Here is a 20,209-nt window from a genome sequence, read left to right as displayed (position 1 = left end):
ATCGATTAATGCGCCTCACTGATCTGGTTACCCGTCTTGGAATCCTTTCTAGAAGCTCCATCTTCCTTCATTTTAAGAAAGATGGAGTCTCCAAACCTAAACACAAACTGTAATTGCTGTCTCTCTATCGTCTTATATAATTGAGCAATGACATATTTTCCTACCTGCGAAGTTTCCATATGTGGTAGGGCACTAAGTGCTTTCTTAGCCACTTGTTTAAATTGCATGGGTCTTGACGAGTAATACAATGGTTATAATCATTGCTTTTTTTTTTTTTTTTTTTTGACAACGCGGCTGAGTTAATCGGTCTCAGAAGGGACGGTTGCAAGCTTCTTCTCCCAGAAACTGGTTTTTCATCCAGAAAACAGGCAAATCACAAGAATACATGTAATTTACGGAAACAGTAAGTTGGCATCTCATAGCCTTTTAGCTAGGCCTTCATCCAATAAGGATCTACAACAATTTGCTCTATAGTTTATATAACAGCCTTTCATAGACAACAGTATCAAGAGCTGTACTCTAAAGTCAAGGTAAGTAACATCAAAGTTGGTTCTTGCATCCAACTGTTTTATGATTGGTTAGACTATGCAACTCACTGACTTAAAGCTTCTGTGAAACGTGGCATCATTACTTATAACATCTCATAATGTGAAATCCACCAGAACGAGTTGCCTAGCCTTACATTTTCGGATGTGCAATGCTTCCTGTTGTTACTTATTGAGGTAGTGCAACCACTCAGATGGCACCTTTTCGAGAATATCAGAAAAATCAAAAATTCTCGAGCGAAAAGCTGTGTGTGTTATTTCCACAGAAATGCTTTTGTTGGATTCCTGGTTCACTGTTTGATCATGCGGGCAATTTCTTAATGAACAATACCCGGTGAGTCAACAAACATGATAAATGTAATCTTGATATTTCATGGAGATTGTCTTGCTTTTCTAGGGAGGGGAAGAAGCTTAGAGAAGATGGAGTCTTCCATTGAGAGGGCTTTGTTTCCATACATCCACGATTCACCATCAGGAGTAATGGAAGAAACAGTGTGCGTCAGCAACACGTGACGAAGATCCGAACGTGCCACTCTGTGATCACCAGCGAGAATACGACGCACAAACTTGACTGAAAAGCACTGCATTCCCAAATCTTGTGTTTAAAGTTGATTGACACACGACCTATAAGAAATACCAATTTCACTAGAAACCGCGGATATTTAAAAGCTAGAGTTTGAATTATAGGTTTTTGAAGGATGGCTAAAGTGAGACTCATCATCAATGGACAGGGGCCTTTTTTTAAACTGTTCGAACCGCTGAAAAGTCTTTGAATGACAAATAGCATCTCCAAAAGCTGTTTTTTACATTACGTGGGGCTCTGTTGCACTTTTGCTAATTTGAAACAAAATTTAATACAAATTCGCTGCTGAAGAAAACCTGCTTGAAATGGCTTTGTAACCAATGAACTTCAATCTTTCTAAAACTCAATCCTGGTTTATTTCTCGCAAAAAAAGTGTACTGCTCATCTTCGATGACACTAAGACATCTAATCAGGATCATATATCTCTGTTAGAGATTATCCTAACTTCTACCCTCTCTTGGCATATCATAAGCACATCACAAATATTGCTTCCCAGGCAGCAAAGAGGATTTAGAGGAATATTTTTCATCCACTTGGGGAGGTGCCCCAGATCTGGGGCTCTCAAGCTCCAGCCAAAACCTCTCTAACTCTATTCAAAACAGGGCAGTCATTAATTAATGACCTGTCTTTCCACTCTGTTTCATAGAGGTTGTTTCTGCTGTATCTTTTCTATAGATACTTTCACGGGCACTGTTCTGAATTATAACCTGCAGTTTTGCCTCTTCCAAACCATCTGCAACCATTTACTGTCCAACTCAAAACTCACAGAACTAACTGAAAATTACAATCTACAGAAATAAAGTGCAATTTCAACAATCTGCTTCTCAATCTTTAACCCATGCAAGTACTGTACTAAATACTATAGGTGCTAATACCTTTCATTTTTGGGGTTTCGTTAAAAAAAAAAAAAAAAAAAACTGATTTGAACTATTTGTGTGAGAGCATAGTGAAACTTCCCCTTGTCACTCATTTGGAGTGAACTGAGTTCGAATCTCGTTGGAGACCGGTGTAATGCTAAGACCCTCGATTGGGGAACTGTAGTTAACCAGTCTCAGGCGGAGGAAACAGACCCCATATCACAGTGATTTATTTAGAATTTTATAGCCTGTACAACGTGCAAATCTACTCATGAACACACTCATACAGACATAATGATCCCATCTAGTTTCGTTATAGTACACCATATGAACTGGTGTAGTATAACAAAAGTGATTACAGCCCAAGGAATCTCAGATAAATATGATATGGTAATGTAATACTGAAAAGAACATTAGTACGAATGATGTGTCTTTGTTTGGAATGAGTCATGCATGTTATTACTGGATGATGCGGAAACTGTATTGAACTCCGTATCCCACTTTACCTCTAGGATAAAGACTTGGCTATTTTACTGAATTATAATTGAATAGCGAATGTTAAGATGATATCTTCTTTTATTTGAGAATCTAAGGCAGAAAAATTAAGAAACTAGAGCACTCTCCTCTAGATAGACAGCAAAGACTTAAAATGAAAAGATGCACGAAGCCTACTTTATAACAAGTACTCAGATAAGTGAAATGATGTAAATGTCATCGGTAAACATCAGGAACTCCATGATTATTTCTTCATCATGGACACGACTTCCACAAATGCACTGAATCAGAATTCATTCTAACGTACTATCTTTCACTGAAAGAAACACAACCCAGAAGGTGTAACCTAAGTCCCTAACGTTCTCAGTTTCATTAACTCTACCAATAACATCAAAGTCGCTTGCAGTTACTTCTCCTTTCACGTGACGTGACTAAAGTGAGCTCCGACAGAGGGAGCAGCCCCGAGTCACGAAACGTCTCTATATTAATAACACACTATCGTTGGCAATGATGGAAGTCACGGAGAAATGGTGCAGGAAAGTAAGTATTTCTTTTCCTTTATTGCTTTGTTTAAAAGTATATTTCTTCTCTACTGAGATCAAGTGCCAAGAAATAGATTGGCGTGCAAGAAGCAGCTAAAAGGAAAGAAGTTTATCCGGGTCAGTTTCTTCCTTTCTAACCAGCTGAAAAGTGGTATTAAAAAGTCTGACTGTGAGCGAGCATCATTGTGAGAGAAAAATACAAGCCCCCCCCCCCCCAAAAAAAAAGTTGCTGTGTTTATAATATAATGAAAGAAAAACATGTATAGCAGAAAATAATTATATCTAAATGGGATGAACATTGAGTAACAATCTTGATTTATAAAATAATTGACAGCATCAACTTCTGTCCGTGAAGCAAAATTGAATTTAGAATCAAAAACTGTTGTTAAAAGATTTAAAAAATCATCTCTCGAATTCCTAATGTAGTGTCAATTATATTAACTTTAGAAGTGTCTGTTTGTTCGATAATTCAATTCATTTAATTAAACCATTCACTCGCGTCAATCTTCCACCGCTACCTCTATTTTTATTAAAATAAAACAAAGTAGGACTGCGCCTAGCGGGTGTTCATACTGCTCAAAAAACACTAAAGCGACTAAAAAGTATCATTTTACGAATTATTTCATTCGTACTTCATGTAGTAATTTACGATTTACTTCATTCTGCATGCAAATTGCAGAAATAATTCGAATAGGATTGCATTTCCTTAATCTAAGTTAATTCTAGTTCTCAAAAGTCACACGAACAACACTATTTCTGGAATAATTTTTATGAAAGTAAAGAATCTCTTATGGAGACTCGCCATTCTTACCCTTTTAACACCATTACTATCACAATGAAGGCCAGCAGTAGGATTGAATAATATCAAAAAAAAAAAAAAAACGCTAGCCTTCTCGGATATTGTAAAGGATTTAACAATTCTTGACGGATTGTCTTATCCTCTATAATATCCATCCACCGTTATCTATATAATAAACTGCGCGAATGGTAATCTACACATCTTAGATGAAGATTCCTCATCCTCAATTTATCGCATATATAGAATCATTTGGACAAGGAACAGCTAATTTTACCACTATTCTGGCTTCCAACTAATAACTGAAAAAGCGCAATAAACTCAATTTTCCGGGGTCTTCACAACTTCGAAGTCTAAGTCTGATAAAAAGAAATACATGGAATCCGTTACACATATTCTTACATTTGTAATCTGTCGACGGGGCCTTTTGGATTTCACAGAAACAGCACCCCCATCTTTACTTTCTGCCTACTAGCTCAATTAGTCATATTTTAGTAACCCTTCAATTTGAGATAGTGTACTAAAAGGATAGATGAAAGGTTAACTCCCTTCCAAGTAAGCTCCTTCAGCATGTACACACTTATTCCACCGTCCTAAAATCCTTTGCCTTCCAAGCTCTCCTCCCTTAAGATCGAGGAACAGTAGAAAAACGCCAGGAAGATATCTGGTAAGTATGGAGGATGTCTCACTTCTGGGATACTTTTTTTTTATGCCACGCGCCATAGCTGAATACATGCTCACTGAAATGGTTTATCTCTTATTCAACCTTGTATCGGCATTACCATTAATTTATTTTACCCTCCAGGAGGTCAAAAAACAGCCCATGAGTAGTTTTAATGTGGCAACTCTATCAGTAGCCTGACTACGGACATCGTTTGGAGTTTTTATTTGTTTATTGATGGTTCCTTTTTGTCCAGATGAAAAAAAAAAAAAATCGCATTCCAAAGAAACCCATGCTTCCACAGGTGCATCATAATCGTCGATTAATTCTATCGTATCTATAATTATAATAATACAATATTTATTAGCCTTCATCGAGTATATTTCATCAGAAACTCATTAAGGATTGTAGAATCCTTACCAACAAGTTATTGTTATACAATTGCTCAAACACAAATTTGACTATACAGTTCTCAATCCTACTTTCTGGAAAAAAAATAAAAAAGGGGGGAAGGAAGGGGTTGTTGTTGTTTATTTGGTTTTTAGGAGCATTAGCAACTAAGGCCATATTGCTCCGGGATATGCGGTGGTTATTCCCTGACCTTTCCGCATCCTCCGTATTTAGTGGTGACGGGCTCGAACCCCGGTCTAATCAAGAAGCGTGTGCTACGCACTGCTGCTCCTTCCCACCTGGCTACGGAGGCGCCTGGAAGGAAGGGGAATAATAATAATAACGGCGATTTGCAGTGTCTAGACAGTCTTTATTTGTCTATGATTACCATAATCAAATGTTCTCTGTCATACTGTCCATGACAACCAGAACTCAATCTCCCTTGTTTAGCCTTCTCCATAAGCACATAATATTTATCAGCCTCTATCAAACTATCTGGCATTACAATTCTTCTTCCTCTAATCCAATTTTTATTTATTTTTTATAGTCTTTACAATACTTCGATTTTCTCGTACCCTCCTCAATATTTTTTCACTTTGTCTATCCTCCACCCTTACTCTTCCATATCTGCGCTCCATACAAAACATTTAACTAACCTCTTTAATTCGATGTACATTTTCCCTGTAAATACATATGTGCTTCTTCTCAACTGCTATCTTAACCATTGAAAATGTTTGAAATGCATTTGTTAGATGGAATATACATCTCTGTGAATGAAATCCAATGGAAAGACTCCACCCGATATATCTAACTGTCATAAATATCTTCCCAAAGGGTAAAATGCGTAATTAATGGAAATGTGAGAAATCATTCAAATGGCAATCATGACAACTAAACATACATTTGATTTCACTTACGTGTACAAACTGAAATGACAAGTTAACATAATAGTATTATGTACTGTAAATCAGCAAAATAAGTCCTCAATATTTTGTTGTTCTTCCTCGAGCTGCAATTACAGCTTTGCAACGATCTCGCATAGAGTTAATCAACTTCTGGATATACGGTTGCCCAATTTCGTGGTACCACACCCTTACAATGCTCTCCTGCAGCTGAATCTTACTTGTTGGCTTCTTCTGAGCAATTTTAGACGACATATGCACCAGCAATTTTCAATAGGGCTCAAATCTGCACTAACACTATAATGCAACCAAAGTCCAACACTGTAATGCCAGCATTTCTGAGGTATGACTGCACCTTAAGGGAGAAAAACGAGGGAAAACATTTGTGTATGTTTTAAGCCTTGTGAGACAAGAACAAACTCATCATTAAATCTAAATAGCATAAAACTTATCAATTTTGCTGTGTGGCAAGGTGCTGAGTCCCGTTGAAAAATGAAGTTTTGGACATCTGTGTGGTGTTCCTTAATAACGGGTTTCAGGCGCTCCTCCAAGATTGCAGTGTAGGTTTCTGCACTCACGGTTCCGTTAATAAACTTAATTCGCCCCACCCACCCCTTTGCTTGTTATGCATCCCCAGCCCATCAGACTGGTGGGGAACTTTACAGTCGGTGTTACGCAGTCCGGATGGTGGCCGACCGGGCTAGCCAAGTGGGTAAAGTACCTGCCCGGCAACCCAAAGGTCGCGGGTTCGATTCCCGCCTCGGGCTTGGATCAAAGTACTGCAAAAACCTTGGGAGGTGCAATATGGCCACAGAAGCCGATGCGCCAACAACTACCAAATCAAAAAAAAAAAAAAAAAAATCAGTCAGGATGGTATGCCTCCGATTTTCGTCTTCTGACATATCGCTTCCAATCCGAGCCATTCAGGTTGAATTTCAATTTCGTCAGAAAAGATGGCGTCCCATTGCTCTTCTGTCCACGAAACATGCGTTTTAGCCCAAGCAAGTCGCTTCTTCCTCATTTGTTGGGTCAACAAAGGCTTCTTTTTGGGCCGATAGGTATTCAGACCACATTCCGAAAGCCTTCTTTGGATAGTTCGTGCACTTGTTTCAACATCAGAGGCCATCTCAAAGTCCAGTTTTAGATCAGGAGCACTAGCATGGCGATTATGAAGACATGGCCGTTTCAAATATTGATCTTGGGAAGGCGTAGCCACTTTCTTACGGCCTGATTCAGGTCTTTCCCTCACATCACCGGTTTCACGCTTTAATTTCAGCACCCGCGATACTGTTGACTAGTGGCAGCTCATTTTATCAGCCATAGCACGCGTAGAAAGCCCTTCCTGGGACAGAGCAACAGCTACATTTTTTTTTCTTGGTGTCAACTGGACATATGGAGCCATGCTTACACCTCCGTAAAACAAGATAGTAATGATCTTGGCCGTATTTATAGAAACGGCTGATGCAATTACTGTCTGATGCAATAGAAGCGTTATCTAACGCAATACCTTTGCTTTGCAACAAACAAAATATCTTATACGTTTCACTATAAATGTTACTTTTTATAAGGTGATGCAGTTTTTTTTGTCCGCCACTGTATATCCCCTAAATATTCAGTCCATTTATTTGGCATAGAATCCTTATCTTTTAATAATTCTCCAACTTCAACTGCATCGTGTTCTGGACCATTTATAAATTCCTTATTTAAAACCTCACCTTTTCGAACATTAAATCATGCTTTTCTTTCTTTTCCGTTCTCTGTTCTGTACACTTCATCTTTAGCCATTCCTCTGTTCTTCTCAACCTATATTTATACTCTATTTTCTTTTTTTCCCTGTGGTTTTATTCTTTAATCATCTTCCATCCATTTCCCTTATTTCCATCATTACTCACGGTCTTTTAGTCTAGTTCCCAGAGCCGACCCTTAGCAAATCATCCCCCCACCTCCCATTGAAAAGGGACCACAAATCAAAACAAAGTCCCCTTTCTCGGTACGAGAAAGGCGGACCGGATGGTCGCAACATTAATTTGCACCTGGGCCTCTTGGACCAGCCCCGCTAATTCTTTTCCTTTATAATTTATTACTTTTTCGCTGATATCAATAAACCAATTCTTTATTTCAATCCAGATCTACATTTTAACCTAAAATGGAATATTCATTCTCGTGGCCATTGCGGTTTAAGACATACGTGGTTTTAGAGGTCACTCAAGAAATTTCGCATACCTTGATGAAATCAAAGCAAATGAAAGCCACGAAAAATATAAATTATGTTAGTCATTGCCTACAATGGCTAATATTCGATGTACACTTCATCTTAGACTGCACTATTATCATCGAATTTCAGAAGTTAAATTAAAATTTTAACTTCTGAAAGAGGTAGTTTTTAGGTGCGTTAGTATACAGTATATGCACAAGGGCCTGTTGTCTTCACCACGTCAGTCCGTCCGCATGTAACATCTCGACTCCTAGTGGATATATTTTCGTGGAATTTTATATTCGGTTCATATGAAAAGTTTTGTCGCTCCATCCCAAATTTTATAAATTATTACTATTTGAAAGCCAAGGAATCTTCCTTTAATTTTTTGTGCAAGCTGTGCGAAAATAATAAAAAAAAAAAAGAAAGAAAAGAAAAAACAAAATAAACGAACTACAACTTAGTTAACAGATTACTTTGTAGAAATTTGTCCAATGTCTTTGTGCAGGTTTCCACTGTGGAATACCACTATCTTTTATTCTTTTCCTTTGAGATAAGTGTGCATATATTCCATCATGCTCTTCTCTTAGCTAAGAAAAGGGTGGGAGAAAGTTACGTAATTTCTTGCATGTCCTGAAACTGCTTTCAATTGCTGCTCTCGTGAGACCTAAGGGAAAAGGAAATCTTTTTGCGACAGAGGGCGACTCGTCTTAGCAGATTTTTTCTATTTATATTATTCTCTTTGCATGGTGTATTTGTTTCCAGAACAGTCTTATAAAAACACTGCCCGTTTGAGTTTTAAAATGCGCAGAACCAGTCAAGAGAGAAAAAGGAAGTGAGGAAATGCGTATTGACGACTTTTAACAACACTCGAAAGTGTTTTAACTTTGTAGATTTTTTTTGTTTGAAGTTTACATTATTTGTTCTAAGTTTTGTCTCTTTAAAACTGCAACAAACAATAGAAATGAATATTAATATAAAACGTTAGGTTTCTATTTCATTTTATATTAAACACTATAGTTTCCGTGTCAGTCAGTAACTGTACTCGTTTCGCGTTATAAAATATTTTTTGAACGTATAGAAAGTTATGTTTTTAAATAATTGTTGTTAATTTAATGAATGTGTGACGTCTTGCATTATGATGTGTTTTGTTTGTTTTGACAAATCAGAAAATGGTGGTGGAATTTTTGTAATTCAATGAGTTAAGCATAAAAACTTTGATTTCATGAATAAAGACTTCCATTTTGTATTTTTTCCTTTCTTTATTGACAGATATTCGCTGCCGAATAGCATGATAACGCCTTGCATCAAAACAGCCTACACCTGTTCTTCCATAATGACTTTATGTGGCCTGCTGGTGGCGTCATCTGGTGTAGCCTTGATACTGTACAGTACCAGCAACTTTAAAGTGGTGAAAAAACGCAGATGGTGGATTTGTTTCCATTTGACGGTAGTGGGAGGAGGGATTCTCTTGATTGGTCTCATAGGAAACGTGTGTACTCTCGTATTTCACATGTCGTACCTAAGAAGGTTGAACAATTCTAAATTAAAGTTTCAAAAATCATCCGAAAATTCCAAGTATGCTGAGAACGATGGGACATCCTCTCCACCATTAGAGTGTCACCCTCCAGAAGAAATCCAGGTAATGCGAACGTCTCCGCCAGGTTTCTTACCTCCTTCTTCTCCTCGTGTAGCAAACTGGACTGTAGAAGAGACAAAATGACTACAAACATTTCTGTACGTGTTTATTTTTGTAAGTGAAAGTCGAGCAAGACTTTGATACTGGAAGGAAACAATTTTGGATCTCTCTCTCGAAGATCGGAGAGGTGAATATTGAAAACTAGTGAATATTTAAGTATTATTCTCTATGCCCTTCAATAATAACAAGCTTCGTGGCCATCACTACCAAAACATACAAGGTAATCTACGAGTACGTTATTAAAATATAATTTCTCCAATCAATGCGGAATAGAAGCATTTAATTATCAACTGTTCCTCTTTACCCGATCACCCGCAAGAAAAAAGATGGCCGTCACATTTATCAGAACTGTATAAAGAGAATTTATTTCCACGAAATAATTTTGATAAGACCGCGATACTGCACGAAAACACCAATACCATACAACCAGTCTAAAACACGTCTAAAACAAAACAACAGTGGATTTATAAAGAAAAATAAAACTTACTTCAACAACAACACTTTGTTTTTACGTCTCTTCTGTCATTGCGTTTCGGCTCTGGCATGGTTTATAAACTCTGGTTTGGCAGGTCCTGGTGCTTTAATCACTGGGCCATCCTGGCACCTAATACTTCTGGACCACCACGTAGGGTCAGATGAACTCACAAGATGTTTGTCCATTTGAGCGAGTGGATGATCAGTACCACGCTGATTTTAAAGATTCGAGTTTTTATTTGGTGTAAGCAAGGAGTAGTCCTGGTAGAAGTTACACGGGATATAGCCCCACCTTTGGAAAATACTAGGATCACCCCTCGTACAACGGTCGTATTTCGCTAGATTGCCTCTGCTTGGAGCTTTATCTGGGAGTGGATACGATCATCCATATCTCTTAAGAAACCATCTGATACTAGTAGCCAAACTTGGTTAATAAGAGAATAACAAATTAAATGTTCCTTAGGAGCTGTCTTCTTAGGACAAAGGGGAGCAGAAAATGGCTAATGAACTTGATTCCATAAACTCATTTTAGAGGTAGGATGTGGCAAACGTTACAGATTTTCTTCATATTTCAATCTATGCTTGCATGCACCGTTCCCGTGCGTGCATGCATGCCTTGGCACGAAAAGAGGCTCGTTCTTGCCTCAACTCCAATGATGTCTGGAAAAGTTGGCTACATATTATACTTGATGCCAGATGTACATACCGGAGGTGTCCTCCGTGGCTGCTTGCAAGATATATCACCGTTCTGCCACTCGTTTAGAGACGTCTTGGTTCAATTCTCGTCGACAACTCGAAGAATTTCTAAAATCCTCTGCAATCGAAGCCGTAGTGAACCGATCTCAGACTTGTACAGATAAAATACACGACAGAGATATGAACAAGAAGCTAAGGCATCATTAAAAATTCGAGTAGTAATAATGCCCATACCATAAAGCATTCCTGGTGTAAACACAATACCACTCCATTCTTATAGTGGGGGCGGATTTATAAATCTGAGGATTATAAACAAAATATCAGTTCTCGGATCCTTAAGAGGAGGGACGTTGTGCTTGCAACACTGGAATGTACATACACCAAAGTATCAAAGTACGTAGTATAATTCAAGGATTCGCTTTAGGCCTTGTATTATTTAAAAATTTTTTTTTTTTTTAATAATATAGTTACGGTAATAAAGAATCCTGAAATTAAAACACTAAATACCAAAATGCTGAGGATAAAATCTATGGCGCTGCTCATTCAGTTAATGATTTTCTTAGTACTTAATAAAATGTTACAGCAGCAACCGGAAATATGCTTGTGTTCTGAGGTCGGTTTTCTGTTTGCCGGACGAAAAACAGAGTTTCCAGGATAAAAAAACCATGCTACCCTCGCCTGAGACCGACTAACTCAGCCACATTGTGAAAAAGATCCATAAAAATTCCTCCCGAAATTGTGAAATATTGAACTACCTTCGATAGTAGATCCCTGGCTTGTAGCCGTGAAGGGTATTATGTACGGCGTGTGCCTTTTGTATGCAATAAAGAGTTATTATTATAATACATTACAAAGTATGGAGTTCAAACTGGGACTTAAGAAACCAAGCTTGGTACAGGAGAAAAACTTCTTATGCGGGAATTTCTTATCCGGGTTCTACTGTACATAAAACGAATAATATACTTAACTCATATTTAGATGAATAATTTATGCTAGGTCCAACGTCGTGCTTGGATGGTCTGATGTCCCCGATGCACATATTTTCAGAGGCTCTAAAATTATGGTCGTAGAAAGTAGTAATTGCGCTGTTCTGAGGTCCCAGCGACATTCGGATTCTGGAGAAACTTTGCCATTTCACCTCGGTAAATTCGGCGTTGGGCAGAACCCCCGAACTGATCACGCTATCAACAAGAAGCAAACGGAATCCTTGGGATCCGATGGAAACAGAAGATTGTGCTGACGTCACTACCACCAAATATCATTACAAAATACTCGTATTAACAAAATACTACGTCAAATATCACTACAAAATACTGTACTATCAAAATACTATAAAAGTTTTCAGAAGTTCTTGTTTTTAAAGTGGATCGTTATAAAACAGTGAAGGAGATCTGAACACATAGTTAAAGCCTTCTCAAGAAAGAAAAAAACCCGATAATTCATTCCAGAATTTCCTTTCCTTTCTTTGTTGTTTTAAATGTTTCTAACCTTTTCATAACACACGATTAAGCTATTTCTTCGGTCGTGTAATTAATTTCGTGAAATGAAGCACTACGCCGTGGCAGACACAGAGCATGCTTCATTTTTTTGCGTGTGAACACAGAAAATAATAAATAATTCAGACAGTTATTAGCTTTCAGCGCGTAGAAATGATCTGATGCCACCAGCAATGCTATCAAATTTCGCTGTACTTCATTTCAACACTTCAAAGGTCATGTGGAAAATCACGAGGCTGGGCCTAGTGATTTTTCACATACTATTAAAATATTAATAGTAAATTAAAAAAATACACGCTTTAGAAAGTTGTGGACTTTTGTAGGGGGCAATGATCTATAAGAAGCTTGATAAGCTCTTTAATAAGTTCATTAGTCTGGGAGGGAAAAATCGTATCATGCAAGGTGAATAAGGAATTAATTACTGTCACGGTAAGAAGAAGCATTATCGTGGAGTGTTCCAGGAAGAACTAGACAAAATTTTGGTGGAAGTAAAGGAGGGGTGAAATGGGTAGTGTTTGTGTTTTTGGCTCATGTGGTATAAGCTTGCTTTCTTGCATCATATGCCTATAAATACAGAGGAGGGCAATGAGATTGGTGAGTGGAACAAAGGGTTTCTTTTATCAAGAAAGATTAAAGTTCTGCAAATTACAGTGTCTGGAGACTAGGCACCTGCGAGGTGATCTGATTGAGGTGCATAAGGCCTTGTATGGTTTGAGCAAGCTCAATGCTGATGGGATTCTTCCTTTTGCTCAGATTATGCACCTGAGGGGGCATAAATTCAAATTGAGGAAAGACAGTTGTAGAATAGATGTGCGGAAATTTGCTTTTAACCAGCGTGTGGTTGATTGGTGGAACAAGCTTTCATCTGTCGGTGTGGAAGTTGACAACTTAAATTCAGGCAGAACTAGACAAACTTTTGGAGTAAATGGGAAGGTTTTTTTTTTAGATGTTGTATAAGCTTGCTTTCTTGCATCATATACCTCTACTAATGCTAAATATGATGGACTGACAACTACTATATAATATTCCAATTTGAGAGCCCGTGTCTTAAATTCTTACTTTAACGATTAGAAGATGTTCCGCACATTTGGTGTCCATCTTTGAAGCTCTTGTACCATTCAAATATCCTACCTCTTGATAAAGTGGGGGAGGGGGGGGGCTTGCGTATGTTTCAGCAGTCATTTCTAGTCTGAGCCTGTTTTCTTCAACAAAAAAACAAAATTTTATAAATTGTTCAAAAAGTGGCATCTGGAAAGCGACCATATGAAAGTACCTAACGTAAAAACGACAGCTAAAAATAAACCTTAGTCCATGTGCATCCAAAATGTCACCTGACTGTAAAAAAAATTCTAACATTCTAAGTTATAGAATAAAATAATTTAAATAATATAGAATAAAATAAATTTTCTTATTCGATGTTCAGATATTGTCAACAGATGCAGTCCTGAAATGTTTTGATCCTACCTTGTATAATACACTGATTCAAACCTTTAATTGAGTAAAGTTTAATGGATCTTGTTTTCTTCTTAATTACACCATTAAATTACTCCGCAAGAATGTAACCAAACAGGATAGTGCAGCGAAGTAATTTTCATTCTGCCCAAATATGCGGGGTGGGGGACGGAGAGTCACCCTCGTGTGTATCTGTATAGAATAACCAAAAATTACTTTATTTCTGCTGAAAATTAAGAGCAGGAAAGTGAGCAGAAATCAACCCTCGTCTCCCAGTACTATGATCCCCTCAATACCCAATTGTAAATATTACTAAATTCTGGCATCACGATTGGAAATTTTATCACCCAAAACTGCCTCACCCATTTGTCCCACCTAGCTAACCACTGGTGTATAAGGACAATATATCTGCGATGACAAGTGCTATATTGCTGATAAATGCATAGTTAAATATGACTTTTGAACTCTTCTACGTGTTTCCTGCTCCTTGTGTATTTACTACATTAGGAACGAACCATTATTGTAAAAGTATGCTACAGAGAAAGAAATGAAAGAACGAAGACCTTGTACTCAGTTATCATAGCCTAACGGTGGGATTAAAGTTGGTTCAGAGGCTTTCAACTGAATAGAAAAGAAAATCAAGAGGCATTAGACTTAGTAAGTATTTACATATTTTGATTATTAAGATTAAAATAACCTGTGTGTATAGACTAGCCGCAATTATGCTATATAAAAATACTTACAAACATCTTGTAAAAAACAGTCTAATCTGGACTTGGGTTTTGTGAAACTTTTATAATTATCATGTTAGAACTAAATGAAATACTTCTCTCAGAGAATTTAGTATAAGAAATAAATGTACTTTCTTTAGAAGTTTTAAAACAAACAAATGAAACTTTTTCCTGCAAAGAATATTTTATCTAAAAAGTCAATTTAAACTCAAAAATATTTAATTATTTTCGCTAAAATCTCCAAACCAAAGTAAACATTTATTTCGAACTATTTTGAACCTTTTAAACAATTTCCAGTTTCAGCACGCTTCGATCCAGGAAGCGGTCCATCTGCCAATCTGCACTGGACCAACTTAGCAGATTATGGTCCATGTCCCTCAATATGAATCGTTTAGGAGGCTTCCATCTTGCAGTGGATTGATAATGGCTGCAGTTTACCTTTTATGCAGAGGGCAAACTACCAAATCTGGAAATTCCCACCACTCCCTGAGATATCCACGAATGGGCCTCATCTGCTCTTAACAATCTTACCGAAGAACCGTCCGGGGCAGGAGGGGCCTTCCTGGCCCTTCCCGGTGGTGAACATTGAGGTATAGCACTGTAACTACATTACAGTTGTTATAAACTTCATAATTCTCACACTGAAACTATATTAAACATGACACTTATAAAACAAATTATGTTTTGTGCGCTGCACTTGCTTGTAAAAGAATAATGTAAAAATAAATAAAGTAAAATAATAAGAAGAATAGCACTTAAAAGGGTATTTCAACGAAATGGTTTTTATATTCATAAACGTTGCAAAAATCAAATGAAACTTTTAAGCCACACGCAATCTTGAATGATAATGCAACTAATTAAGAAATAGTCTGATTTCTATTTATTCAGAATGTGAAAATTTATTCCATGATATTACTGCTGTTTTGGATTATCACCACAGTGACTTAGACCACGAGGAACTGTATCGTTCTATAAATGGTACGTGTGTTTTACTTCTGCTTAAATTTATTCGTTTGAAATGGCTGGTTGTTTTTGTTTTGTTTTTTGGCATCCCAAATGATGAGCGAAAACGCCTGGAAATGCTTTCTATGAATTAAACCATCCTACTCATCCCTAGTTGAAATGGCCTTAATAAGTTCCTGGAGTTATCAACGAGATTTGAATCCACAAGGATGCGCATATCCATTGCACCCCCTTCCCAGCCCCTGAATAAAAGATAAAAGCCTAGAGAATCCAAGTTTGAAATTTTAAGTTCAAACATAAAATAGACAACACTGTCTACGAAAGATTTCCGTTTGGTTAACTTATAATTGTACATAATCCACGTGTCTTTAGCAATGGCGGCTGTCTATAAAGTGGTAATGAGCCACGGCACTGTTTCATTGTCACTGGCTCACAATGACTCTGAAAAATAACATTTTGTATTTATTACTGATTTCTGTTTATATTTTATTTACAAAAACCGATGCTATAAATGATTAAATGTTACATAACATAGTCGTATTCCTAAATCATTACACTGAGTGGACATAAATCATGGAATACCTACCCAGTAACGGGTAGGCCCACCTTTAGCCCGGATAAGGGCAGTCACATGACGAGGCATTGAGTCCACCAGTTCATGAAAGCATTCCACACGTATTTCCGTCCATACTTGCTGCATCGCTATCCATAATTCCGTCGCATTCCTGGGTGGAGGATCCACCCAGGAATGCGACATGTTCTAGTTGCCATGGCTCTGTGGAAGGTGCATTGTCCTGTTGGAAGAGTCCATTGCCCTGTGGGTGCACGATGACCATGAAGGGATGCAGATGGTCTGCAAGGATGAACACGTAACCTGGACTGTTCAGAGATGCATCTAGACGTACCAGAGGTCCCAACGTATGCCAGTTGAACATGGCATCATACCATTACTGACCGTCCACCTGCCTGAATAGTTCCTTGTTAACATGACGGGTGCACAGCTTTGTGCGGTTTCAGCCAAATACGCATCCTCCCGTCCGCTCGAAAAAACTGAAAACGGCACTCATCGGACCAGGAGACCCATCTCCAATCATCCAAGGTCCAGTGTAGATGTTCTTTTGCCCAGTTGAGGCGTAGAGTCCTGTGTTGTGGTGTTAGCAATGAGACTCTGGTGAGTCGGCGACTCCATTACCTATTCATACTCTATGGCGCTGAAGTCTGGACTTCAACTGCTAAGACCCATCTTCGACGGATTTTCGCGGGGGAATTCTGGCTTGGTGTAGGGGGAAGCCGAAATTTCATATGGAAATTTCGGCTTGCCCCTACACCAAGGACCATCCAGATGGCGGCAGCTCTCAACATCAGACATCCTCCCATCATTCACGAGAGAAGACTCGTCATTGCCATCAAAATGATGGTCAGCATTATTTCAGTACCAGATTTCTGAGCTAACTGCGGATGGAGGATCCCGGTCCCAAGCCTTAGGGCTAATCCAATCCTACAGGCTATCCAAACTGGTTAAAGCTAACTGATCAGTTCCTACCCGTGCAAATGCTGCAAGACATACAGTCCTTGGACGGTGACCTCTAAAAATTCGCAGTTGACAAGGAATATAGGCAGAAAGTACTCAGTCGACTTCCTTCCGAGGACCACATCAGAGGACATTAGAACCTGCTCCTGGAGACCTATTTATCACTACCTTGAATCCATCATCCCAGTGTTCAAACCTTTCAGGAGTCATAATGTTTTTTTTTTGTGTGTGTGTGTTTATTATGTTGTGCGATTTCTTTTATGTAAACCCCTGGCTTGTAGCCGTAAAGAGAGTTGTATACGGCAATGTGCTTTCTGTATATAATAAAGAGTTCTTTTTCTATTGTGGCTAATGATCACCTGATGGTCTTGGTGGAGCCATTTCTAGCACCTCCCTCATTGAAGTCGGCAGTGATTTGTGCCACTGTCGCTCTCCAGTTGGCTGAAACAATGCAAGGCAGACGTCGACGGCCACGTTTATCCACCACCTTTCCCGCCCACGGCACTGTCCACGATGAGATGGCGTATCCCCGATACACTCTTGATACTCCATACTGACATCGAATTACTGTCTACGTGAATGCAGTGTACCTATATACCTGCCAAGCGTTCATCCACTAACGAGATGGGCGACAGCGTTGCATTGCCCATTAATCAGGTGTCCCAAGAATTCTGTCCTTTCAGTGTAGATAAAGACAACGTGCCACTCTGAAACTGGTTCTCATTGTCTAGACTCTAGATATATAATAAACTTTCTGTTTATACTCCGGGACGACCACACAGTCAGAGGGGTTCACAAGATCGAAAGAACACAAGAAACAGCACCGTATTTAGCAGTCATTTAACCCACACTGCGCATAGCAACGCCTTACTACTCCTCTATACATTCATCCGGCGGACGAATGGATGTGAGAGCATTTGCTAGTTTTTATTTGCAGTGAATAAGATAATTTATTAACTAATAACGCAAAAACTTTTTCGTTGCTGTCATAACAACGATAAGCTTTAAAATTTCAAGTTTATCGTTGACAGACCAGTAACTGATTTAAATATTGTGGAAAAGCGACGTTCTAACGCAGTGGTTTCAACCGGGGTGCCACAGCACCCTGGGCTGCCAAAAAACATTCCAGGGGTACCAGGTAATTTGGATTTAAGTTACTTAAACTGAAATTTTTTAAAAATTTAAGTATTTATTTCATTATAAAAAAGGTACATCCTTATAATTACAATAACTATCATATAACATTTTTTTTAATATTATATATATATAGAAAAATTTAGATGTAACAGGCAGAAAATTAAGTAGGGGTTCAACAAAATAAAATAAATTACTTAAGAGTGCCATTATTAAAAACATTATTAAAAAAATAATAACGTAAAAAAAAAGAAAAAAAAATATATATATATATTAAGGGACAAAAAATATATTTTAAGGGACAAAAAATTTCTGTGCTAAAGGACAAATTTAGAACTTTTTTTATTTACGAATAAAGCACTAAAAGCTGCTTTTAGTGCTTTATTCAATGAGTCAGCATTATCTTATCACGCATCCGGTGTTGGGCTCTGGGTCTTACGTTATCTAGGTGAGGGAGGGGGTTAATAGAGGTTTAATAGTGATTAGCGGAGTGCGTCAACCCTGTCAGCATTCTGGTGCAGTTCGTTCTATTCTATTGTTTACGTTTTGGTTGTTTTTACGTAATTATGATTTTACATATTTTATAATAAATACGTAATATTTGTCTATCATTATGGCCTCGCGGAATAAAGAAGTAAAACGTAAACGTGTTAACTTGAGCGTTGCACAAAAATTAGAACTGATTGAGAAGCTTGAAGGAGGTGTAACCGTTGCACGTGTGCGCGAGATTTATAGTGTCAAAAAAGCAAACAGTTTCAGCCTTTCGCAAAAATAAAATAAAAAAACTTAAGGAGTTTGCGTTAAAATGCAGCGCAGATGGTTGTTCCAAGCCTACTTGTACAGTTGGTAGTAGAAAACAAATAAAAGTGGTCAAAGATAAAAATCTAGAGGAAGCAGTGTACAAGTGGTTTGTTCAGCAGCGCTCAAGTGGTGTTATTGTTAGGCAGACAACTTGAGTTTTCGAAACCCCCTAATTTTCGTAAAATCGGACAAATGCTAATAATTTATCTTAATTTTTCCTTGTAGAGGATCTGCGATCTCATTATGGATTTAAAATAAACTTTTTTGAAAAGGGATAATATAGGTTATTTTTGGAAATAAAGGAATATTAAATTTTAGGAATATTTTAGGAATTTTATTTAAGGTAGAAGAATACCCTTACCTGGGGTTTTCTTCAGAGACGGCTGCATCCGGGAGAGATGTTTCATAAGGTGTTGGAATTGCAATTATATGGAAGGAGGACGAAGGAAAACGGCAGCTTTTGTCCTAAAACCTTGCATGGGGAGTAATTGTTGACATAAAGGGAGATGATGTCCTGAAGCCTGATGGGGGCTTTTCGTTAATACCATCTTCAAAGGAGAGTGAATACGTGTCGAGGCCGTCTTTTATAGCTCGGGCACGTTCCATTGCCGTATTTCAAAAGCGTGGAGGGGGGGGGGGGGATTGAGTAGTCGGAAAAGGGTGAAGTAGGGTGGGGGAGGGGAAAAGGAAGAATTTTTCGCTTCATTACACCTATAGTTTGGGAATTTGGAAATTTGTAGATTTTTTTTTTGGCGAAAAAAAGGTAGGAAAGAGAAAGAAAGGAGTTTCACTCAGAAATCCATGTGCGTGACTACTCGTCCCCGTTTGTTGACGTCCTGGATTTCGGGGAGGGGGGATGTTATGTTCTGTCGTTAAAATTTAACTTATAGGATATTTGTTTTAGGTCCTATTCTTCAGAGATTATTATTGGTCTATATATGTTTATTGATCTGTTTGTTGATCTCATTGCTAGTGTCTCACTGGTTTCTAACAAATTTTGTGTCTTGTTTGTCAATTATTATCGCGTTTTCGAAGGAGGGGTAATGTTCTGTGTGTAAGTGGTGAGATACCAATTCGGAACTATTATTTTTTTCCCGTTCGGTCTGTTTTTTTCTTTGTTATTTGTGGCTACTTTTAAACTGCTTTTATGTTTTTTCATACAAGAATATGTTTTAAACTGCTTTTATGTTTTTACATACAAGAATATGTTTATTCTTGTATGTAGCGATGTTCTCGTGCTGGCTATATATATGCAATCGCAGTCCGG

The 20,209-nt window shown here is 38.0% G+C and overlaps 1 protein-coding gene across 1 annotated transcript in view; it reads left to right on the top strand.

The window, feature by feature from the left end:
* Nucleotides 1-2,992: 2,992 nt before the first annotated feature.
* The window catches only part of LOC150075041 (uncharacterized), a 38,007-nt gene continuing 20,790 nt past the window's right edge, over nt 2,993-20,209 (top strand). The window contains exon 1 of the mRNA XM_090389066.1: nt 2,993-3,020. Within this exon, the coding sequence (XP_090245192.1) occupies nt 3,008-3,020 (13 nt within the window). The 5' untranslated portion in view covers nt 2,993-3,007. The remainder of the gene's footprint in view (nt 3,021-20,209) is intronic.

Source organism: Mastigoproctus giganteus, chromosome 14, assembly GCF_048544385.1.
Source record: "Mastigoproctus giganteus isolate SK-2022 chromosome 14, ASM4854438v1, whole genome shotgun sequence".
Taxonomy (NCBI): domain Eukaryota; kingdom Metazoa; phylum Arthropoda; class Arachnida; order Uropygi; family Thelyphonidae; genus Mastigoproctus; species Mastigoproctus giganteus.
Note: the sequence above shows the minus strand (reverse complement) of the source record. Positions and strands in the feature narration are given on the sequence as shown.